The sequence below is a fragment of the Rhinolophus ferrumequinum genome, chromosome X (genome assembly GCF_004115265.2).
Source record: "Rhinolophus ferrumequinum isolate MPI-CBG mRhiFer1 chromosome X, mRhiFer1_v1.p, whole genome shotgun sequence".
Lineage (NCBI taxonomy): Eukaryota > Metazoa > Chordata > Mammalia > Chiroptera > Rhinolophidae > Rhinolophus > Rhinolophus ferrumequinum.
This window is the reverse complement of record NC_046284.1, coordinates 88,606,091-88,632,124: the sequence shown is the minus strand read 5'-3', so window position 1 is coordinate 88,632,124 and position 26,034 is coordinate 88,606,091. Positions and strand designations below refer to the sequence as shown.

Here is a 26,034-nt window from a genome sequence, read left to right as displayed (position 1 = left end):
CTTTCCCGTACTCTTTCCTTTTTCCACTACTCACCTTGTACTTTATCTTTTAATCTTTCCTGGATATTATTCTCTGGTATGAGGTGATCCCCTAATTGGTTTATATAGCCACTTGATGATGCTTTCTCCATGTCACTCTGCCCACCCAGTTTTGGTTTTCCATTTGATATTTGTGCCCTGAGTTCTGTTACCTACCTTCAAGTGTGAGGTAGTATAAATAGCTGAAGTATTTCAGTTGTTCCAAAATACGTGTTTGAAAAGGACATCACTGCAAATAGATGTACAGTCTCCATCTTCTCAAATACTGAGGAATCAGGGTGAGTCCAGGTTTCACATGTTAATTTTCTCTCCTCAAGTGTACTGTAACTACAAGAAGTCGTTTCTAATCAAAAAGTATTTTTGGTGTTTACTCAATCAAGTCTACTTAAATTTGTGGTTTTAAATACTTGGTCTTCAAATGCAGCTTTATGAAGCAGTCAGTGTGTCATTGTCACATTTTTTTTTAGAAAGTTAATGTTCCACAACAATGTTTTACAGTGCAAATTGTTGAATTATCCCCTTTATTATATATATTTTCATGTTTACCTTGTATTTGTAATTTGTATACATATCAGTCTTATTTTAATATGAATATAAATTGTACACTAGATTTAAAGAACTTAGAAAATTAAGTCAACCCTGTGTGAAAATTAGAATATAACTAGAACCAGTGTTTTAAAATTTCTAATCAGTTGTGTATCTATACTTTTGTAAAATACGATGGGATGAGGAGTTGGGAGACTAGGTAGGACATAGTTATAGGAAAAAAGATGAGGAAGATCAGTAGGATCAATGAGTTGTCATAGGATGGATGGATGGATGAAAGGTAATACATCTTAGAGATCTTAAGGACTTAATAAAGGATTTAATTTATTAACTGATTCAGTATGGGAAGAAATCCCCCATTTATTGGTCTGAATCACTTTTCTATTAACTAAAGTAGGGGATAAAGAAAGTAGCAACAGGTTTTTGGATCGGGAGGTGAAAAGGCTCTAAATGGAGATGGGTGTTTTGGGAATATATGGAGTTAGAGATATCTGAGGGACATCAGCTCTTGGTATAGACAAATGTAAGCCTGGACCAAAAAGAAGGGCTAGAAATAAGATTTTGAACATCTTCAATAACAGTGTCTTTTGTCTTAACTTTTGTGTTAAAGGAGTTTTTTTTTTTTTTTAGAAGAGACCAGATTGCTAAACTTCAAAGAAGGAACCTCTTGTTTGAGTGAAAATTGCTAGGATCCCTGAGCTACCGTATTAGTCATTGGTATGCAGTAGAGTCTCTCCTGGAAACTGTTGTTACAACCTTGCATTACAAAGGGAATTGGAAGAACTGAGTTTGAGAGCTTTGAGAGCACCCCAGTCAGATCAGCTTGGTCATGCAGTGTGTCTCATGCCCTACCAGAACTTACCAGTTTCAGTTCTGTGCCTTATTTTCAGATACCAAATCCCTAGTCTCATCCATTTATCATAGACTTAGTTTTAGGAATGAAATTTGTTGGTTTTAATCATACTTTTAGAACTGTGGCAATCTGTAACAATGAAAAAAAAATTGCCTTTGACATGAAAGAGTACATGACACACCTTCCCTTCTCCCACTTAAATGGTCCATAAAACCTTGTTTCATAAGAGCTGTGTAAAAATAACTTGTTTCCTCAGCCTGAAGTACCTCTTTCCTTTCTTCTCTCATCTGTATCTTTTGGATTCCATTATGGAATTGTCCATTAAATTTCTATTACAAAATTAAGTGGGCTTTATGTTTATAGATGCGTAGTCATAGCAGAATGCCTGGAGTGTAGAGTAAAAGCTGGTTGCCAACATTTTATTCCTAAAAGGCTGTGTCTACCCTAATTGAATATAGACAGCAGTATCGCCTATACACACCTTGTCTACATACTCTGAAGTAAGGTTTTGGGGGGTAAGCACACAATTTAAAAACTTTGAATTATGGCATTTAACCCTGACTTATGCATTGGAATAATTTGTTAGAAGCTTTCATTTGGTTCACAGGGTGTCACCTCCAACCCACTGACTCAGAACATCCAAGATTGGATCTGGAATCTAAACATTGCTCCAAATTAATAATTTATATGTAAATACGTAATTGTCAATTACGAAAAGTTATCTCATTGCTTGTCTTTAGGATTGGAAGTACAGTTAAAGGGTTCTACAATTGAATAATCACATACTGTTAGAAGTAAAACAATTTAGAGGGAAATAAAGTCTTGAAACTCCAGTTTTATGTGTTAATTACATGAATATAGATATTCTCCCTCCAGATAGAAATCAAGTTCCTTAGTTTATATAAAGCAAAATACTATAAAGTTATTTTGAAATATTGAACAAATCAAAAGCTTTTAAAACAAAGACTTTGGTGATAAAGACGTCAACAGAAATTGTAATGAATCGAACCTTGTGTTAAATTGGACCAGAAGTGCCCTATAAAAAGAAAATCACTGACCATTAAAAATATGTCTTAGGTAAATCTTCTTGCTTGGAAATTAATTTTCTGTAGAATGCTTTCTGCCTTGAGGCTTGTATATAGTTTTTGAACTGCATAAGCCTCTACTGCATAATTATTTCACACAACAGTAGTCAGTTTCAGTACTGCAATATTTCGGAATGAGGTACAGATACTCCCTAGCTGCTTCTGTTGGTTGCAGGGATAGGTACTGGATATTTTACCATGACATTTTCAGGTTTGGTGCCAATTATCACAATTGTTAGTCATTTGTGCTGATTTATATGTTAATAGGTACATCTATTTTGCATGTGGTTTAGGTACTAGAAATGAAACTGAGTAATGTCATCCTCAGTCCCTCATCTCCCTTTACTGAGAGGTGTATCAGTGTTTTTCTTTATGTGGGGTGGTTTTGTGTGGCTACTTAGTTTCTTAAACTTAGTAATTATTCTGTAAGTTCTTTCATTCTCATGTGCATGTTTTTGAATATGTACTGTTGCCAAGTAATTTTTCTATATTGCTGTTTGGAGATGTTTAATATTTCATGATGTTGTGGGTTTGAAATGGTGCATCAGTGACTTCATTGCTGCTTTTAAGATTGATTAAGAATTATACAAAACATGGGCCAGAACTGTTTCTGCCAGTTTTCATTGTAGGACCTTGAGTATTGATAGATGAAATGTACGCTGGGCAATTCAAATTATGCATCTCTCTGCTCTTTGTGGGATTTCAAAGTAACAATAAAACTAAAATATTGCCATCTTAAAGGCTGTTTCTTTGCAGGTCAGTTTAAATCCTTTGATTGGCTCAGTTAGGAAAGGTCGGTCTTCTCTTATCTAAATATTAATTTATGCTGGCAGGATAGATTAGATTTAGAAATGTAGTACAATCCGAATGTGTGGCTGCTGTGCTGCTCTTTTTGTCTAGAGCAGGGGTGTCCAAACTGCGGCCTGTCGGCCAACTGCGGCCCACAATCCCATTTTTTATTGGCCCTCAGCAAATTCCAAAAATACATTTAGTTTCTTAAATAAATCAGGTGAGGCAATACATACTTCACCTCGAGTGAGTGGCCCGGCTGTTTGTGTATTTTACCGCATATGGCCCTTGGTGAAAACGTTGAAAAAAGTTTGGACACCCCTGGTCTAGAGGAAAGCAATTGGTTATACAGCATGCTTTGCTTTCATAGTCCTCACTTTTTCAAATAGTCTGTTTTCGATTGCCGTGGTAGCGTACTTAAGGGATGTTCGAGGACATACACAATCTGCTTAGTAGACCAAGGGAAAATAAAAGCAGTTCTTAAGGTGTTCAGATGTTGAATTTTTTTTTTTAAATTCAATCAACTGTGACAAATAATTTCACTTTTGTTTTCTTGACCATTGTATCCCTCTGTCTGCAGTGTCTTAAGGGCATTCTAGGCTCTTGATAAATGTTTGTTGAATGGATTAAATATTCAATATTTAAGGGTCATAGTCATTTTGTTTGTAGTTTCCGGATTCAGAATATTAACAACACTTAATTATTAAGAGTACTGCACATGTAGGCTAGCCTAGTTATGCATGCACATAACAGATGTTTGTGAATGAATATAATAGCTGTGTCCATACCAAGTGATGCTTTCTAATCTTTCTTTCCTTGTAACATTGGGTGGCTGACATTTGTTTATTTTTGTTAATTGAGGGTTCTAGTTGAACAAGTACAGTTTTGTCTAGTCTGTTGAAATTAAGTATTGAAAACTTGATTATTTCTCTTGATAAAGAACTTTTGGGGCTTACATCTAGAAGTTGTCATTATACATATCAATTTTCAGTTTGTCCAGCAGTTACAAAAATTACAACTCTTTGGATATTTGGATTGTGGATAGGAATGAACTTACTGTGGTCACTTTTTAAAAAGTGGCTTGTATTGTGGCTGTTGATTACTTTAAATGCTAAAAATTTGAATATACATATGTGGAAATGTTTTTTAGACAAATTCAAAGAGATTTACTTTTTATCTTAAACATATTATACCAACTCTAGTACTTGTTTGTCTTCTCTTCATTAGTTCACATACCACGTTTAATGTTGACATACTAGATGTCAAATATCACCCAGTGTTCTTGATTATTTATGATTTGTGTTGTTAAAAATTAGTGTTATACATTGAATTTAACATGTATTTTTTGGGTAGGCTTATATGATAAGTGGATGCTATAATTATTAATGGACTAATATTGCCACAAACATTCTAAAAGGATAATTATATTTCATAAATGAACTTGGAACACGGTTATTTGGTGCATTCTTCGTAGTATTTCAAACAGTTAAATGGCACTAAGTACAATGATTATTGAAGAATCAGTAAGGACAGATAGTGTTATCCTGTATGACAATTTTTGTAGTCATTTTTTAATTTCTAAAGTACACATCTCATTTTGAGATAAGCAGTAGTGTTCTGACATTAATACCATTGAACTTTTATTTTCAGTTTTTAAAATAACAATGTGTTCTGTTTAAACTGTTTTATAACTAATACTGTTTATTTGAATACTTAAACATCTGAAGTTTTTTTCATATAAACAAAAATACACATAGAATAACTTAATAAGATTAATTCTTCCCTAAATTCTCCATTCTCAACATCCTGTCTGTTGTCAGTAGTAAATGTTCAAAGTAATTCTAGTTGGTTATCTCGTATGTTTTATTTGCATAACATAGTTTTATTATGTTAGACCTTCCATATCTGAAAATTGTCTTAATACGCATTTATATGACTGAATTCAGTGAATTAATTTTCTCACTCTCTTCTTGCAGCATTTTCAGTTAGCTTTGGTTGACTGTAATCCCTGCACTTTGTCCAATGCTGAAAGTAAGTATTATTAAGTACCATAGTTTTCTACATGTATTCAGATCACTTAATGGCAGGTGATGGTGGTGATGGTGGTGGTGGTGCTGGTGGTGGTGGTAATGGTGGTAATGATAGTGATAAATTCTGTGTAATTATTTCTTGTAGAATTGTTGAATTTAACTGTATTGTTGCCATGGCTACTTGTACAAATGGACCGTGTGAGACAAGTTACTGTGAACAGCCTGTGTCTAAAATAGATATGCCAGTGAACTGAGTCGTTGAATTAAAATTATCTGCACTAATGAACAAGATCGATTATTTGTGTGTATTAGTTATATTGTATATTACTTGGGGGGATTAAACATGGTGTTTGCCAGTTTTTTAGGAAAACTGAGTATATAACAATTCATACATGGTACCTCACTGATTCCTCCTGTATAGTATTAAAATTATTGGTAATCATGAAGACATACTTTGACTTTTTATTACAGTTTTATACATCATACGTAAAGTTTGAGGGGACATTTTTCAATTAATTCAAATAGAATGTGTCTGAAGCGTGTTCATAAGTATGTATTGCTATATTTATTTAGTGTAAAGTAGCCAATAAAAGTTTTAAGAATGTTCATTGGATTCAAGCTGGCTTTCTTTAAAAGTTTCTTATTTGAAAAATAAAAATTTTAATTAGAGTGTATAAAAAAATTAAATCATTCTTAATGAAAATTTAAGATCAGTCAAATTTTAGAAAGTATTTTGCTAAAAGTGACTTCGTTTTTTAACCATATAGGAAGGTATTAAGTGAAAACTATTCTCAGTGTTAAAAATGCCCAAGAAAATTATTGAATCTGTGCAAAAGCTGTGGAAATTTGAATGTAACTTGCATATATCAGGAATTAAAACATAGCATGGATTAAATCATCATGAAAACCAGACCAATTATCTCATACTTCTACTAAAGGCAATTTCTTGAGAAAACAAAAAATTTCTATTTTCTTTAAATGAAATTCAGGATTTTATACTGATGAGTGTATTTGCAGAATATGTGATGGGAATGAAACAAATGCAGCAGTGTTTTAGTTTCTAAGAGATTAGATTAGAAAAATAATTTAACTCTTAGCTATATTAATTTATAAAGGGTTAATTTATACTTTTTCCAAAATTATATATCCAGGTTATATAAATCATGTAGACAATAGACCCTTAAAGTCTTTTAAAAATTAATTTATGGGAATAAGAAAACAGCTGGTTTTCACTTAATTTTTTATAGCTAGTGCCTTAAAACTAAGTTTCATAACTACTTGTCAGTTTAAATGGTAACTTTTGAGGGACTTTCATAAACGTCAAACTAAATATTTTGGTAAATCCTCATTTTATTCTACTGTGTTCAGGTTAAATCTTACTTGCAGATCATTACTCCTGAGAGGAAACCACCTATGTAGAATGAGTACCACAGGGCAGAAAACTTTCCTGTCATATTGGAAGAGGACAGTTCTACCCATCATGACTACATTTTGAGTTTTTACTATTCCTCTCTTTCTGTTGGTTATTGAAAAGGGAAGTAAGAGGGAGGGTGACCAATGTCCTATTTTGCCCAGGACTGGGGAGTTTCCCTGGATTCAGGACTTTGCTAAAAGGTTGGTCACTGATGGAAGGGCACATGCTTTATTTAGAGACAGTAGGCCATTATTGTTTAGTTGATTTGGATAGTTTATTTTAGATAGTCTTCATGATTACTAAGATAGTGGCTGATGTCTCACACAGCAATGTGGACTACCTACTTTGAGCCAGACGTTAGTTATTACTGTTTCAACACCAGGCTCTTTGTCTTTGTAAAACTTATTTCTCTTTGAATTTTTTTTTATGTCATCACCTATTGCATATGCCACAGACCTTGAGTATTCTTTGAAATCTTCCATGTTACCTTGTAATAACTGCAAAGACAGAAGATAATAGAAAGTGAGCTTTTAAAAGAAGTCTATATGAGAAATTTCTGTTTTACGGTACACTTCATTTATGCAATTAAAAAAATAAGTAGATACACTTGCTTTGAGAGCTATTTAAGAGGGGTTAATTGTAGTTCATGTTCTGAAAAGTAGAATCATGATACCATGAGACCTTTTTCATTATATGTGATTGTCCCTTTGGATAAAATTGTTTCTCCGAGAATTAATTAATTCTAAAAAATAATGTGTTAATTTCTGAATAAAGTTTAATTTCAGAACCTTTATGGCAATACTTGTTAAAAATTTCTACCACTAATTGAGACTTGCCAAGTTGAGCTTTTGCTTAGGTGTATGGTTGTGTTCCACTTTGAAGGGGGCTTTTAAGAATTTAAATATATGGTGGTTTTCATACTACAAAAGGCGACACTGGATTTAGTAACTCATGGGGTAGGGAAGCCCTTGACATAGCACTAGGACTGAGCATGGCGGAAGTTTGGGATGGTAGAACCATGCCAGCTGGCCACTGATCTCTTCTTCCTGTTACCTTTATTAGAGTTAGGGTTTCCAGGCGGGAATTCCCGCCCATTCTCAGGAATTTTTTTGCTTTCCAGTTCCGGAATCCCGAGATATAAACTGTTTTCTGTTAACGATGGATCGTTTCCACAAAGTGACAGCCGATACCACCAACCACCTGGGTTCAAGGAACCGATTTTCCTGATTTCCTGACCAATTTTTCTCGGGATTCGGGAACGAAAAAAGCAAAAAAAAAAAAAAAAAAAAAAATCCCCGAGAACAGGCTGTAATTCCCACCCAGAAACCCTAGCGATAAATAGGAAAAATGTCTAAGAGATACATTGTGAGTAGTACGTTTATTTCCCATTGTAGATATTACTGGGTTCAAGGAGCTGATTTTCCCGATTTCCTGACCAACTTTTCTCGGGAGTCGGGAACGGGAAAGCGAAAAACATTCCTGAAAACAGGCAGGAATTCCCGCCTGGAAACCCTAATTAGAGTAGTAAGAAGATTGGGGAAAATGGGCATAGGTTTTCCATCTCTTCCTCATTCACTTAACCTGTTACCCAGTCTCTTCCTTCAGTGATGTAGTGAGGTGAGATTTGGACTGGAAGTCTCTAAGAGAGCTGTGTTGGAAAAGGGGGATGGGGAATAAGAAAAGCCCTTAACATAATGTAGGTAGGTGAAGGGGATATTTGCATATGTAGAACTTCCATTATTGTTTTTATGTGCTTTTCACAAAAAGCTGATTTTCATCTAAGGATATTTTTATTTTGCCTCATGTCATATGGTATTTAATGATTATGGAGAGATGTAGTACTTTACTTTTGATCTAAAATGTTACTGTTTTTAAAGTTCATTATGTGTTTTGTTTGTTTTGCTCTTTATGGTTTTTTTTTTTAGTTTAGCTGTTTCCAGGTGGTGGGTGTTCTAGGGAACAGGTGTCAGAATCCCTTGCAGAACTGGATAAAAAGGCAGCTTTCCAGGCCTTGCCCTGGGCTCACTGAATTACATACAATCTCAGGAATCTCTGTTTTTAACAAGCCTTCCTGGTGATTCTTACAGTTATAGGAATCTGTGAGTTCATGGTGCAGTCTCCAATAAGAAATTGAATATAACTGTGGACCTGGTTTTTAAAGATTCACACAAATATTCTGCGTATAATTTTGAAAGGCTCCCGGGCTCCTTGAAATCCAGGTAGATAGAACGTTGTCATGGAAGAATGAAAATCATAGTATTTAAGTAGCTAGAATCCAGTTTTAATTCCTTATGCACTGTTGCTTTTGTTGAATCATTCATACTCTGGTGATGCAGTATCAGGAAGAGCTGAAAATAAAAGCTGACATTTTTATTTTATTTTCAAGACATACTTGTTAATCTTGGGGACTGTTTATTATTCTTGCCTTCCAAATGGTTTGCCCCCCCCCCCTTTTAAAATATAATTCTGAAGAACTGATAGAGAAATGCAACAACTCATTTCCTCTGTGTGTTATTACCAGTGTCATCCTGGCCTAGTCTTTATAAATGTTGATATGAAATATGGTTTAAGAAAATAATTAAAAGCTTTTTGTTTTAGTTTTTTTCACATACTGACTTTGCACCATATTTTTTCACCTAGAACTCAGTTTTTAAATACCGTGTTTTGAAATGTATAGATTATAAAAGTTTTCACTATTTGCTTATGGTTGCCGTTTGAACTTTGCAACTATACTCGCTATAGATTTTAATGTTAATAATTCCATTGACAAAACTTGGTAATGACCAATTTGATAATTACCAACAATAAATACATGTGGTTTCTTATGTTCGTGTGTTTGTATATTCTATTAAAAATAACAGTTGTGTTCTATTATTAAGTCTATATAGTAGAGACTGTGCTTATGTTTTACATTTTATATTCTTAATTAATTTACCCCAAACATTTGTGTATTGATTTCTATTTTCCATCATCTTTGCAGTTCAGTTTCACATTGCCCACTTATATGAAACCCAGGTAAGTGTTTTAACTTACCTTACTTAAAACAAAAATGATCATATCATTTTAAGTGATGTCAGATATGCAGATAATTTAATGGAGTTCTGGGCACTACCTCTTGCATACATTTTAAACTTATTAAATGTGGTCAAGATTTTGCTTAGTAAAGCAGTTATTACACAGAGCACTTTACTGTGTACAAAGAAGTTTCATTTACTATGATTTGCCTCTAAACCTGAATATCTGTAGGCTTAAATGGCTATATTTCTCTTATTCTTGATAAGAAATGCCTACTTTTCTTTGCAAGATGTTTAAATGGTTGTTATAATGCATTGTTTTTAGTTTCGCTTTTTCTTAAGCTTGAAATACCCCTTCCATGTGTCACCATTTGAAAGGCATATTGGAGTCACCTTTTGATGTCATTACCACTACTTTTATGGCTGCTATATTAAAATACTTCTCCAGTTTAATTTTAGAGAATTGTTTTTGTGTGTGACAGATTGTGCTTAGTTTTACAATAAAAGGTATAACAGATAGACATTTACTCTAGGAGTGGTATGGAAAATCAGGCATAAGTTGGTATGAGACTAAATATTAGGTAATCGTAGTTTACGTAAAACATAAATTTTATAACAGCCTTTAGGGAAAAAAAATACTGTTATATTTGTACATAATTTGTAAGGTGTGTTTTGTTTCTGAGTCACCGTGGGTTGCTGTAAAAAATTAACGTCAGATTTCTGGATACCTCTGTCCACACCACCCCCCACTCCCCCACCCCCTACCCCCACACACACACCCATGTGCCCACGGAATCAGAACTGATACATACTTAGGTTTGGATACCCTACTACTCTAGGGATTTTATCTACCTTGAGAAGATGCATGTGAGAATTATATGCATGTTGTGGATGAGAGTTTTAACCTGCCAATGCTAATCCCAGCCTCCTGCCAACTGCTGATTTTTGTCCAGTCAGCAAAGGCCTCAGGGTGAAAGCAGCTACAGAAATAAGCTTCTCCAAAGTTCTTTCCCTAGAGTCTTAGCTCCTTCTGTTCTCATTACCTCAGGACCTCTCTGCTGCCTTCAAAGAGATGAGTTCTGATTTTTTCCAGCTTATTTAGTTCTTAGTGAGATCACTGGTCTGCCACTAGCTGAACCAGAAGTTTTCTCACCTTTATTTTTAATGAGTGTTTTTACTGGAGATGGAGTTCTATTTTTTTATTGGACCACTTTGAAATTTACATTTCATTGTCTTCTGTGTTTCATTGTTTCTAATGAGAAGTCTGTTAGTGTTAATTTTTAACCTTGTGAAGGTAATGTAGGGACACTGCGATCCCCCCACTGATTCTTTAATTTGATAAATTTTAGTGGCCATTAAGATTTAACAGAACAGAACAAAATTCATTCTGAGCAGAGTAAATAATAGATGACAGAAAGATGACACTGTAAGCATATGAAAGGATTGAAAAATCTCTACTCTGGTGCTATAATAAGGATTTTCATTTTCAGGTGAAAAATTAAGAAAAGCAAAGGCCTGCCTACCTATAAAACATTACTTTTTATAGTTCAGCTGATTCATACCAACAGACCTTATTTATGAATATGGAGCTTTAAAATGTAAATTTAAGTAGTTGTATGTGGTTTAGTGGCTACTGCTGGGAAACCAAATAGTTCGAGGGAATTTTCTTTATATAGGAAGAAGTCTTCCTGCTAATCAATGTAGAAAAAGTATTAAGTATCTCATAAACCCTGAAACCTCTGTTTCCATCTTGCCTTCATAGTGTTAAACGATAAGATCATAATTAAAACTGAAAAGCGCTGGAATAATTTTTTAACTAGAGTGGTTAAGGAAGGCCTCTTTGAGCAGGAGCTGTTTGGGCTGAGTCCTGAATAGAGAGGAGCCAGTGATACAATCGTGTGTGTGTGTGTGTGTGTGTGTGTGTGTGTGTGTGTGTTGCTGGGTCATTTTAATAAAGAGGTGTTAGCAGGTACAACAGCTTTGTGGTATTGAGCTTATACTATTTGAAAGACAAAAAGTAGGCCTTTTTTAGGGCTTATAGTTTTTTTTTGTTAAATTTAATCACGCATTTAGCTTTGAGTTATTTTTCATCTTTATTGAGGTATATTTGACAAATAAAATTGTAAGGTATTTGAAGTGTACAGTGTGATGATTTTGATATATGTATACGTTGTGAAAGGATTCCCCCCATTGAGTTAGCACATGCATCACCTCACATCTTCTCCCCCACCACCCTTTTTGAGTGAGAATATTCAAGTTCTATTTTCTTAGCAAATTTCAATTATACAGTAGTTTTATCAACTATAGTTATGTTATACATTAGATCCTCAGACCTTATTCATCTTACAACTTGAAAGATTGTACCCTTTTATCAACCTCTCTCTTGTACCCACCACCACCCTCACCTCATGGCAGCTACTTTTCTACTCTTTGTTTCTATGAGTCCATCCCCCCTCCCCCCGGTTTTTTTTTTAATTTAAAGATTCCACATATAAGTGACACCATACATTATTTGTCTTTCTCTTTCTGACTTATTCATGTAGTATAATGCACTTCAGTTTCATCCATGTTTTCATAATTGATAGGATTTCCTTCTTTTCTTTCTTTTTTTTTTTGTTAAGTGTGTTTTTCTAGGATCCACCAGCTCCAAGTCAAGTAGTTGTTTCAGTCTAGTTGTTGAGGGCGCAGCTCACAGTGGCCCGTGCAGGGATCTAACCGGCAACCTTGTTAAGAGCACCACACTCTAACCAACTGAGCTAACTGGCTGCCCTTCCTTCTTTTTTAAGGCTGAAAATGCTATTCCATTGTATTTATATACCACATGTTGTTGATCCATCTTTTGACAGACTCCTGGGTTGTTTCCACACCTTGGGTATTGTGAATAATGCTGCAGTGAACATAGTAGTTCAGATATCTCTTTGAGATAATGGTTTTCCTTTGGAAATATACCCAGAAGTGGGATTGGTGGACCACATAGTAGTTCTGTTTAGGTTTGGATAATTTTAATGGGGTGTTATCCACCACCCCCACCCCCCCAACTCATTCGTACTAGATTTAAAAAATTAGATTCTTAACAGTTTCTATGTATATCATCATACCATCTCTAAATAATAATACTTTTGTTTCCCTGTATAGTGTCATATCTCCAAGTCAATATATTATGGATTATTCTTGAACATTTATATCAATTATTTAATTTGCCTTTCCCATTTTGTTAGCTGAGACCTCTAGAAGTATTTTTTTTTTCCTAATTGTAATACTGGTATTAACTGGCCTTTTTTTCTTTTTCTGCATTTTAATGTAATAACTTGAACAGTTCACCATCTTTCTTATTAGTCTTTAAAGATTAAAGATAGAGGATTTCTCCCTTCTCATTTTAGTAAAACATTACTTATTTTTGGATAATCCAAAATGAAAGTGCCTGAAAGAACACAGTGAAGTATCCTCCTCCCTCCTTTTCCCTAACCACCTACTCCTGAAAGCCACCAGTGTTACCAGTGTTTTCATATCCTTCCAGAGAAACTGAGTGCATATATAAGCAAATCCATATGTATGTTTGCATATACATTTGTTTTTCTTTGTTTTATTAAAACAATAGCCAATTATGTGTATTCTCTTGACCTTTCTTAAAATTTTTTTAAAAACTTAGTATTGTATTTTGGAAATCATTCCATATCCGTACATGTAGAGCTGTATTACATCCATTGTCAATCGATATAGTGTAAATAATATAAGTATTCTCCCTTGAGGGATAGTTGCAAATGTTATGAATAACACTGTTTATAAGAATTTATTAGTTTCATTTTTAACATTGTCTTCTAACTATACAGCTGTAGTTCATTACTGAAATACTGTAGACTGGTTTCATTTATGTATGTTATACAAATCCAAAAATTCTGAAGAAAAAAAAATAAATTCCAGCTGATATTTAAAGATGCAGTATATCATAATTGTATAATATTTATTATTCCATGTATTCAAAGATGATTCAATACAAGGAAAATTAATATTGTGAGGAAGAAAGTTTTTTTTAAAAGAAAATAAAGTGAAAAGGAGAGAAAAACAGTAGATCTAATTAATAGGTCAAAACTTTAGTATTCTGAAAAAATTTAACAAAATAAACCACAGTCTGATTTGATCAAGGGGATAAAAGAGATAAAGCACAGATACACAAAATAAACTAACCTTGGAAACAGAAGAAGTTAAAACTATCATAGACTACTTAGCAGACCTCTGTGCAAATGACTTTGAAAACTTAAATGAAATGGGCTACTTTCCAGGGAAATACAGATTAGCAAAATTGACTTCATGAGCGTTAGAAAGGTTATAAAAAGCCAAATTCCGTCAAAAAAAAAAATTGAGAATATTAAGTAATGCACTATAGAAAGCACCAGGCCCAGATGGTTTTATAGCAGAATTGTACCAAGCCCTTAAAGGCCAGATAATTCTAATACTCTATAGATTATTCCAGAACACTGGAAATCAAGAAAAACTTCATTTTTTTGAAGGGAGGGGCTTATAACATCTTTCAGTCTGATCTTGAGAGATATATGTGTTTGACGATAAAGTCCTTTTTGCACTTATTGATTCTATAGCATATTTTAAAAATATAATGGAAACAAAAATCCCTGATTCTAAAAATTTATAGGCTATAGTGCTTCGGTATCCTTTTTTCTTTATTGCAAAATATAAATGCCATAAATTCGATCATTTTAGCCATTTTTAAGTTTACAGTTCAGTGGATTTAGTACATTCACATTGTTGTACAACTACTGTGTTGTCCCCAAAATAAGACCTAGCCAGACCATCAGCTCTAATGCGTCTTTTGGAGCAAAAATTAATGTAACACCCAGTCTTATTTTATTATAATATAAGACCCAGTATAATATAATACAATATTTTCGGGGAAACACGGTATTACCATCAACCATCTCCAGAACTTTTTCATCATCCCAAACTGAACCTCTGTACCCATTAAACAATAACTCATTCCTCCCTCTACCCAGCCCCTGACAGCCACTATTCTACTTTCTGTATCTATGAGTTTGACTACTACTCTAGGTACCTTGTATAAGTGGATTCGTACACTATTTGTCTGTTTTTGTTTGGTTTATTTCACTTAACATAATGTCTTTAAGGTTTATACATGTTGTAGCATGTGTCAGAATTTCACTCCTTTTTTTATGCTGAATAATGTTCCAAAATGTGTATATAACACATTTTGGTTTATCCATTCATCTGTCAGTAGACACTTGTATGGCTTTTACCTTTTGGCTATTGTGAATAATGCTGCTATGAATGAGTGCGAATAGCTGTTTGAGTCCCTGCTTTCATTTCTTTTTGATATATACTCAGAAGTAGAATTACTGGATTTTGTGGTGATTCTGTTTAATTTTTTGAGGAGCCATCATACTGTTTTCCCCCATTCCTCTTTGAAGCAAGTAAGTATAATATTGATACCTGAACATGGTAAAAACAATGCAAAAAAGAATCAATCTACAGACTAATATCACTGATAAATATTGATTAAAAATACTAAATAAAATATTAGCAAACAAAATCCATTACCTCATTAAGCAAATAATATACAGTTACCAAGTAGTATTCATTTCAGGAATGCAAGGTTGATTGAATATTAGGAAACTGATTAATATTCATCATAATAATAAAACTAAAGGTAAAATCAAACCATTTTTATCATGGGTGCTGAAGAAACATTTGACAAATTCAATACCCATTTTCAATAAACACACTATTGGACATAGGAAGTGAGGTTTACTTTCTTATAATAAAATTCATTTACTTTAGTCACTGTCTCACTTAAGAGGAAACAGTAGAGACATTTTCTCAAAAATCAGGAGCAGAGCAAAGATGCCCACTGTCTCCATTATTCCTCATTATTGTACTATAGGTGTTAGCCAATGCAGCTAGACAAGAAAAATCAATTAGAGGCACTAATTAACATACACAATAGCCTTATAACAATAATAGAGAGCATACTAATGTTAGACAAAACTTCTGTAGTGTCAGCAAAGTAATTAAATACTTTAAACTTGAATTAAATACAATAAACTTGAAGGAGATACTGTAACTCAACAGTATAAAGATGTTGATTTTCCTTAAGTTAATAAATGTAGCACAACATCAATAAAAATGTTAAAAACCTTTTTAACGGAGTTTGGTAAGTTGACATGGAAAAACATTGCTAGACTAGCCAGGGTAACAGTAGGGGGGAAATTGTATAGGTTATACTAACTCTGTTAGATATTAAAATACACAATAAAGCCTATGTAATTAAAAGTATGGTACTGGCATGTGAATGGACAAATAGACCAATGGAAGATCACAGAACGGCCAGGAATAGATCCAGATAAATAGAGAAATTGAGTATATGATAATAGTAATAATCTTAAATTCCTGGAGCTATGGTCTATTTACTCATAAATGGTTCTGGGACAACTTGGTAGCCATTTATAAAAAGGAATAAACTACAAATGAATTAGGATCAAAATGTGAAAAATGATACTGTACAAGTACTAGAAAACATGACTTCCTCTTCAACAGTGATGTAGGAAAAAGCTTTCTCACTATGGCTCAAAATTCAGAGGCAATAAAAAATGACCAGTTTCTTCAATATAAAAATAATTTCGACATGGGAAAAGACACCATAAATTCAGAGGACATCTATGAAACTGGGAGAAAATGTTTGCAACATAACCACAGACAAAGGGCTAATATCCCTAGTATATAACAAACTCTTAAAATTTGAGGGGCAAAGGAACAAAAACGCAATAGAAAAGTAGGAAAAAAGGCATAAGCAGATACTTGGGAAAAAAGATATGAAAATGGTCCTTATACAAATGGAAAGGTATTCAAACTCAGTTAGAAAAATGCAAATAAAAGCAACACTGAATATAATTTCTCACCTATCACATTGGCAAAAAATTATAAATTACTATGGAGGGGAAACAGGCACTCTCATGCATTGGAATAATGAATACTGGTACATCCTATCTATGTAGGACAGAATTTGCTAATAACGTAACAAAATTACATGCACTTACCTTTTGACTCAACAACCTACATCTAGCAATATACCTTAAAAATAAACCTCCAAAATATGAAAATATATAAGCACGAAGATATCTACTGGAGCATTATTTGTAATTGCAAAATATTAGAAACAACTTAAATGCCCATATATAGGAGAATGGTTGTATAAACTGTGGTACATTCAGGTAATGGAGTGCCATGCAACTGTACAAGTGAATGAGGGGAGAGGGAATGAATATGTATGTATAGTGTGTGTGAGTGTACATAAAAAGTATGTTTTGTAGCTCTGTTTGCTAGGAGGACCTAGAAGCAATGACCCGCCACAGCAGCAGTAAACACACTAGTACCCAGGTCTTTGTGTCTAAATACAATTAAAAAAAAAAAAAAAAAAAAAGGAACCAGGGATTCCTGGGGAGAAGTGGATGATTCCACAGCTTTTAGGTAGGGATACTACAAGGTGAACACTGGAACATTTCATGGTACCAGAAAGTAAGGAAGTGCTCAAAAAATAAGGGGCATGTGGAAAGGATTCAGGAGCCAACTTGAGGGGCTGGGTTCCCAATCACCAAATCTGACACAAGTTTAGAAGCAAATAATTGTAATGGAATCTAAGGTACAGGATGAAAATATATTAGTTCTTACTGATATAAATGAATAATCGAATAAATAAATGAGGGAAAGGGGATAGCTGTTACTATAAAATTTCAATTAATGTATGAAAAATGGGATGAATATCTCCCAACAAGGTACTTACTAATTTCAAAGGGACATTCTTCAAAATAAATAGCCAGTACTGTTTATAAGTGTCAAGGTGATTAATGTAAGTCAGAGACTGAGGATCTGTCCTAGATTAGAGGAAAGGAAGGAGGCATCTACCTAAACACAATGGGGGATTTGGGATGGGATCCTGGTCCAGAAAAAGCACATTAGTGGGACATTTGGTGTAACAGGAATAAATTATGTAGATTAGTTAACAGCATTTTATCAATGTTAATATCAGTCTTGGTGTATTTTGAAGCTCTGTTATTGTTATATCACCCTAATGTATTTCTCCTTTATTATTATTAAATATTCCTCTTTATCTCTGGTAATACTCTTTGCCTTGAAGCCTACTTCATCTTATCTGAATCTTTCACTTCAGCTTTCTAAAGCTTATTCTTTGCATGGTTATCTTTTTCTATCCTTTTATTTCAACCTATTTGTGTCTTTATATGTAAAGTGCATCTCTTACAAATACTATATTTTTGGCTCTCACTTTTGTAAATCTATTCTGGCAGTCTGCTTTTTTTGTTTGTTTGGAATGTCTAGTCCATTTATAATTAATTTGATTACTGATAACAGTTGCATAAAGTTGGCTATCATTCTTGTATCCTTTGTATTTTGTTGTTTTTTTCTGGCTGCCTTCAAGTTTCTTCTCTTACATTTTTTTTTCTTTATATTTAAAAAATTTATTTGGTAAAATATGCTAACATGAAATTCACCATTGAAACCATTTTTAAGTGTACAGTTAAGTGACATTAAGTACATTCACACTGTTGTGCAATTATCGCCACCATCTATCCCCAGAATTTTTTCAACTTCCCAAACTAAAACTTTATACCCATTAGACAGTTGCTCCCTATTTCCTCCTCTCCACTCAGCCCTTAGTAACCACCATTCTACTATCTGACTCTATGAATTTGATTACTCTAAGTATCTCATATAAGTGGACCATACAGTATTTGTCCTTTTGGATCTAGCTTATTACATTTAACATACTGTCTTCAAGATCTATGCATGTTGTAGCACATGTCATAATTCCATACCTTTTAAAGTCTGAATAATATTCTGTTTTATATATATACCACATTTTGTATCCATTAATCGATCAGTGGACACTTGGGTTTCTTTTCACTTTTTTTTTTACTATTCTAAATAGTAAAATAGTATTTTTACTATTCTAAATAGTAAAATAGTATTTTTACTATTACTATTCACATAGTAATATTTATATATATTTTTTATTAGTTTCAGGTGCACAAGACAAAGTAATACTTAGACGTTTATCATTTATATCCCTTACACTGTGTGAACCCCCCTCCCCCCATCCACCATCCCCCTGACATCGCACAGAGCCATTACATTTCCACTGTCTATTCCTAATGCTGTACTCCGCTTCTTGTAAGTATATACATACATATATATACATATATATATAAAATCATAGTTGGCATTCATTATCATTCAGCTTCAGGTGCACAGCACAGTGATCAGGCATCCACATCATCCCCGAGGTGGTCTCCCAAATGGGACACGTGTACATTTGGCTTTTAAAATTTGACTCTGATGTGCCCAGGATTAGTTTTTCCTTTATATTTATACTTCTCATGTTTTTTTTTAGTCTTTTGGGTATGAGATTTGATGCCTTTCATCAGTTCTGGAAAGTTCTCAGCCATTTTATTGTCAGTATTTATTTTACCCCATTCTTTTATCTTTTTGGATTCCAATTACATGTGTGGTAGAATATCCGTTACTGTCTCATACATCTCGGATGGCTTTTAAACTTTTGCTTGTTTTTTGCTTCAGTCTGGCTGCTTTTTTTGACTTGTTTTTCAAATAACTTGATTTTTTAACTCTAATCTGCTGTTAAGTCTATCCAGTGACTTTTTTTTTAATTTCAGATATTTTTCAGTTCTAGAATTTCCGTTTGCTTCTCTTTCAATTTATTTTTCTGTGCTTTGATTTCCTGTCCATTCACTCATTATTATATTTTTCTTTTTCTCTGTGAACATTAAGATAGCTGCTTTAAGATTATTTGCATATTTCAACATCTGAGTCATATCACAGTTGATTTTCATTAATATCCTTTTCCTTTGAGCATGGGGAAAGTTTTCCTGAGTCTTTATAAGTCTGGTTAATTTATTCTGGATATCATGAAGAATACATTATAGAGAGTGATTTGTTACATTTTTCTGAAGATTGATATTTTTGTTTATTAGCCAGTTAACTGCTCAAGTCACACTCTAGACTTTGTCACCCCTGTGGCGGACAGTGCCTGAAATCCCTCGTTAGTTCTTTTGGGCTGTTGGACATCTGTTACGTTCACGTATAGTTCAGTGGTCAACCAGAGATTTGCGTAGGGCTTAACTGTAGAATTTGGTGTTCACTTTCTCTGACTCTCTCCTTCCTGGGCTTTCTCCCCTCACGTCCTGCTCTTGTGACAGCTTCAAATTCTGTCCTCTGATTCTTCAAGCTAATAAGATTGCTAACTTCTATTTTAATTCAAGCCAACCAGGCACCATTTGGGGCCTGCCTTAAGGTGAAAAGCCTAGAAAAAAGAGGGTTACTACTCATGTAGTAGTGCCATTCCTTTCCTCTGAGTGTTAAATAACTCCTCTGGTTTTTGCCAGGTTTTGGTTTCTTTCCAGTGCTTTCTCATAGTTGACTTTTAATATTTTATCCAGAGTTTAATGCTGTCTTTGGAATGCTACTCCAACATTAGCAGAGGCAAAACTACTATACACCTTTAAAGATAAACTCAGGCTGCTTTTTATACACAATTTATAATTGCTATTTAATGTTCTATAAGCCAGCATCATATTTTGTTTCCACTCACCTAGTGTGTCATATACCTAGGTTTTCCAACTCTCTGATACCACAGACAGTGCCATTTAGAACATTAGGTAATGGGAAGGTTTCTTCGGCATATATATCCCCAGAATGAGATTGTTAGGTGGTATCTCAATAAAACTTGCATTTTCTGGGGTGGCCAGTTAGCTCAGTTAGAGTGCGGTGCTGGTAGCACTAAGGTTGCCAGTTCAATCCTTGCATGGGCCACTGTGAGCTGTGCCTGCCTTAAAAATAAATAAATTTGCATTTTCTAATTTCTAGAGATGTACACCTATTGACATGATTTTGACCTTTTTATTTTTTATTGGTTTTTATGCCCACTGCTTATGTGTCTCGAGTTAGATCTTTACTCTTCCTTGTGGTTTGTGCTGTTTGGCCATGTCGAATAAGTTCTTTCGCAGCTCAAGGGAATATTCTACATTTTCTTCTTTTAGCTTTACACTTTTTACCTTTCATATTTAGATCTTTAATGCAATTGCCAGTTTTTTGTATGTGGCATAAGGTAGAAATTCAATTTCCATGTTTCTCCATATTTGACCAGTTTTTCAAGTTTTTTTTTTCTTCTTACTAATGTTTGGAAGTATGTTTTAGCATTTATTGAGCTAATTCCACAAAGTTATCTTCCTAAAGTATAAATCTGGTCATAATGCTTGAACTCCTTTCACTGGTACTCCTTTCACTGGTAAGATACAGTGTATATAGTCTTTGACACATGGTTTAGGAAGGTCTTTGTGAAGTTGTCTGCATTCTCTGCCTAGCCTGCTAGTATTCTAAACTTAACACGTGCTCTTTCTTCCTCTGGGAAATACACTGTTATTATACACAATACAGTATGTTTTATTCACTTTTCTATCTGTATTCTTCACTACACTGTAGTCCCAGCAGTTCCTGTTATGTACTAGGTGTTCAATACATATTTATCAGTTGAAGGAATTGAGTTGAATATATTGGTTCTTATCCTTTATTAACTGTCTAATAGACTTTTTCGGACCAGGTTGTTTTGGGGGAACTAATTTAGCTGATGAATAAAAGTTTATTTAATAACTACTGTTAATCTCAATGGACAGTTCTTTCAAATCTTCCTCATGCTGACATACTATATTCATGTAGCTCCTTATTTTTTTCTGTAGCTTTTTACTTATCTCATTTGACCCTTAGAACAACTCTGGATAGAAAGCTCAGACATTGCCTGTGTTTTATGGATGTTGAATCATAATTTAAGTGATTTGCCTGAGGCTCAAAGAGCTAGTTTTGTGCCTGTCTATGTCTATACTTTTTTTGGAGAAAGATTTGTTTGCTCAGGCAGCTGGGTCCTGTTAGTGGCATGAATAAAAGCCATTTCAATCCATTGTTCTGCCGAGTATGTTTTAACGGTTATATTTATTAGATTTTCTTTGTTGGCTTTTCCTTGTTTTTGTTTTTTTTTTTGAGGAGTTGTCTTAAGCTTTACAACTGTAGCAATAATGGGTTTCAGTCATATTAGTACTTGTGGGGAGAGAACTGTGGGTAAATGGTTTCATTTAGAAATTTGCCTATGGAACTTGAAATATTAAAAACATTGTTAGAGTGTACTAATGGGAGATTTGGTGTCTTTAAAATCATATGTATTATAAATTTTTCATAGGATTTTTTCTGTACGAGTAACTGTATTTTTTAAACTTAGATTTTAACCGCTTTTGCACTTAGATTTTGTAAAGCATTTCTGATATATGCTCTATTATTTTTATTGAGTTGTTTGGAAACTTGGTATTTCTAGGCAGATAGATTATGCCTTTGGAGGTAGAATACTTCTCTAGTTTCATCTGTGTTACTAAATAAAGTTGAAATCACTTAAGTTATTAAAAATGTTGAGCCGATTTTCTTTTTTAACTATTGAAATTTGGGAAATTTTTAAAAGGTCATATTTTAGTGCTACTTTGTTATATTTGAATGTTTTACTGCTGTTATATACTCTGAAACATGGCCTATTAACTACAACTATCCAGTGTTAAAGGGACATTCAGTAATGGAATTAGCACTTTTTCTTTCCGTTGGTTTTTAAAAATATGTCTGAAGTGTCAGTATTGTGTGTAAATCTTAATATATGAGCTGGTTCTTTAAAGATGTTAATTTTATTTTTCTTTAATTTTTTTCCGCCCTGCTCTTTTTTTTTTTTAGAGGAAGTATCATTCTGCAAAGGAAGCTTATGAACAACTTTTGCAGACAGAAAACCTTTCTGCACAAGTAAAAGCAACTGTCTTACAACAGTTAGGTATGTAATAGTATATATTTAGTGTATACTAAGTACTTCTTTTTGTGTTTTTTACACGTCAGGGATGGCAAATATGTGGCTCGTATATACTATTCCTTTTCCATCCTTTGCCCAGAGTTGATAGAATTAATCTGAAACCAACATATTTCCACCCTTTGCCAAGCGTTGTCCATCTCACAGTCCATCTCATTACAATTCTTTAGTATAGCTATTCCTATTAAATTCTCAAAATTGTTCTCTAGTACTTAACTCATAACTTCATGCAAGATACGCTTCTCACTCAGTGAAGTGATTTGCCTAAAAGTCACTTAGTGGTTGGTGAGCTTGCTTTCATAGCTCTTTCAATAATATTAACAAAAACATTTTATCTAAAAATTGTGGAATATCTGACACCATAGTTTCTGTACACATGCAATTCTATTCTAATGTTAAAAGATGAAGGAAGGTAGCCATTTGGATGTAATGTGTCACTATCACCAAAAAGATAGTGATGGAGTTCTCCAACATTTTATTTTGTTGCTTAGTTATTGACTCAAGTTTCTTGTCTGTATTTGGTATTTGGGTTTGTTTTGTTTTATTTTTCAGCTTTTGTTTACTTGATTTTGGTCTGGGCAACAAATGTATTTTTAATCAACACAGTAATATAATTGTGACTTTAAGTAAATTTTAGATCATTATGCTTAGATTTTGTCACTTATGTTCATGATGGTAATATATATCATATGATTAATTATATAAAATAAACACATTGCCTTTATATGAAACTTATTTTCTTTCATTTAATCTCTCGTTAGAATTTTACTTGAATTATTCATAATGTTAAAAATTGTAGAAGTATTTAAGTATTTGTTTTTAATGATTTTTATATAGTATTTTAGCAATGTGAATTTGTATCTTTAAATGAAAACAAATTTATGAGTAGTTCTTAAGTAAAAAGGTTTTTTGTGTTAGTTCTTAAATAAAAAGAACAAAGTGATGCCTTTAGAACAGACCGCTTACTAATGCAGCTAATATTTAAATACAAACTTTTTTTATCCACACTAATTATAGTTAAGTTTTTATGCATTTTAGCTGCTGTGAAGAAGACGTCAATAGCAAAAATGCATACACCTTTTAAATTTAAGAAATGGTTTGAAATAGTTTTGCTTTTCGTTATGTCTGAATCACCTGTCCTCTTTGGCATTGGCTTACCATGTGTATAAAGTAAACTTTTCATGGTTTTGAAAGGAAAAATACTTCCCCTAGTTGAGTCTAATTTATGTCTGTACATCAGTCCTTTCTACTTGCTTGTACCAGCTGCTTAAGCAGCTCCTTTCACAGCCTATTACTCTGGGTCCTGTTCTTAATAGTTGCAGAAGAGATAAGGGAGGAATAGATGACTTACATTTCCATAAAACACAGTAGCTCAGTCCCTTAAAAATATCTTTTGGAGCGCAGCAACTATAGTAAATGTCAGAAAATAAGGGTCCTTATTTGTTTCATATACTGTAGTCTACACACAAAGAACAGAGTTGATGTTATGTACTTGAATTGATCCATAACTGAAATAGGATTCCCCAGCAAATTAAACCAAATTAATTATGTGTCTTGAAGGTTTAGAATACACTATTCCATGATCCAATCTTTTGATTGCTTATGTAGCTATTTATTTATTTATTTATTTATTTATTTATTTATTGTATTTTTTTAAGATGTACAACATGGTGTTTTAATATACCTATTCATAGTGAAATGATTACTACAGTCAAGCTAATCAACGTATCTATCTCCTCACATAGTTACCATTTATTTTTGTGTGTGGTGGGAGCACCTGAAATCTGTTCTTAGCAAATTTCCAGTATGCATTACAGATTACTAACTGTACTCATTCTGCTGTGCATTAGTTCTCTAGACTTATTCATCCTACGTAGCTGCAACTTTGTAACCTTCGACCAACATCTCTATTTCCCCACCTCCTTTTTCCTGGTAACCATGGTTCTTACTCTCTGCTTCTATGTATTTGCTTTTTTAGATTTACCACATATAAGTTTGGTTATGCATTATCTAAATTTATTTATTAAACATTTGTGGTACCCATTTTGTATCATTCTTACTTGCACCACTTAAATAATACTTTTCTTACAGCCTCCAGTTTTTTTAAATTGTCAAATGCTTTATAGTTTTTATTTTATGTACGTTGTGAGTATATGTGGCCAGTGACAGTAATGTAGGATATGAGTGTTTTACTCTGAACTGTCATTGATTATATAGCCTTATATTTATGTCTTGGAAATATTATAATAAATATTGGAGTATTATATTAAATATTATATATTTATATATATATAAATATATATATATATTTATATATATATAAATATTGGAAATATAATAAATATTATAATAAGTCTTGGAGATTCTTAAAATGCACATAAATTTTTATGGGGAACAGTGATTTAAATTTAACATTTTTGTATTTGTTTCATAATTTGGAATTTTTTTCAAATACCAAAATTAGGAATTATAGTTTGTAAGTGTTAAGTCACTGCTTAAAATTGTTTTAATTTCTCTGGAGTAAAAGTTCTTCATAGCTTTGATTGTACTTTCCTGTGAGAAACAGACTTTCTTATGTCCCGAATTAGTAGTTCTAAATTTTGGGAGTGTGTACATCAGACAAACTACCGTGTTTCCCCAAAAATGAGACGTAGCCGGGCCATCACTTCTAATGCGTCTTTTGGAGCAAAAGTTAATATAAGACCCGGAATTATATTGTATTATATAAGACCCGGTTATATTAATTTTTGCTCCAAAAGACATTGGAGCTGATGGTGCGGCTAGGTCTTATTTTTGGGGAAACACGGTATATGAACAAATGGGCTGAAAAGAATAGTATTACTTGTTTGTTTTCTGTTTTGTATTCTTAAAAATAGAAGAACAGTTAAATCATTTAGGTATATATTTTGAATCATTTTCTATAGGTTGGATGCATCACACTGTAGATCTCCTGGGAGATAAAGCCGCCAAGGAAAGTTATGCTATTCAGTATCTGCAAAAGTCCTTGGAAGCAGATCCTAATTCTGGCCAGTCCTGGTATTTCCTCGGAAGGTGAGACTTATCAGACACCTAAGTTTATCATCTAAAATGTTAGTTTACATTTATAACCTAATCAATGTATTTTCCCTTTTAAATATATTATAACAGATTTCTGGAAGTTAAAAAATAAAAGAAAGCTTCTGAATGTAGTGGTTTTCTCACAGCATAATCTGGTCTACCAGGACATTTCTTATTTTGCTGATTGGATTTTTATTTAATTTGAATTACTGCTGTTTTTTAAAAAGTCTTATCAGAGAGTAATTTTTCATTCAAGTATTT

The 26,034-nt window shown here is 33.3% G+C and overlaps 1 protein-coding gene across 6 annotated transcripts in view; it reads left to right on the top strand.

Annotated features, from left to right (window-relative positions):
• The window catches only part of KDM6A (lysine demethylase 6A), a 201,505-nt gene that overhangs the window by 117,345 nt on the left and 58,126 nt on the right, over window positions 1-26,034 (top strand). For all 6 annotated transcript variants that reach the window (XM_033106079.1, XM_033106096.1, XM_033106107.1 and 3 more), the window contains exons 7-10: window positions 5,289-5,343; window positions 9,737-9,771; window positions 22,590-22,683; window positions 25,641-25,767. In XM_033106079.1, the coding sequence (XP_032961970.1) occupies window positions 5,289-5,343; window positions 9,737-9,771; window positions 22,590-22,683; window positions 25,641-25,767 (311 nt within the window). The remainder of the gene's footprint in view (window positions 1-5,288; window positions 5,344-9,736; window positions 9,772-22,589; window positions 22,684-25,640; window positions 25,768-26,034) is intronic.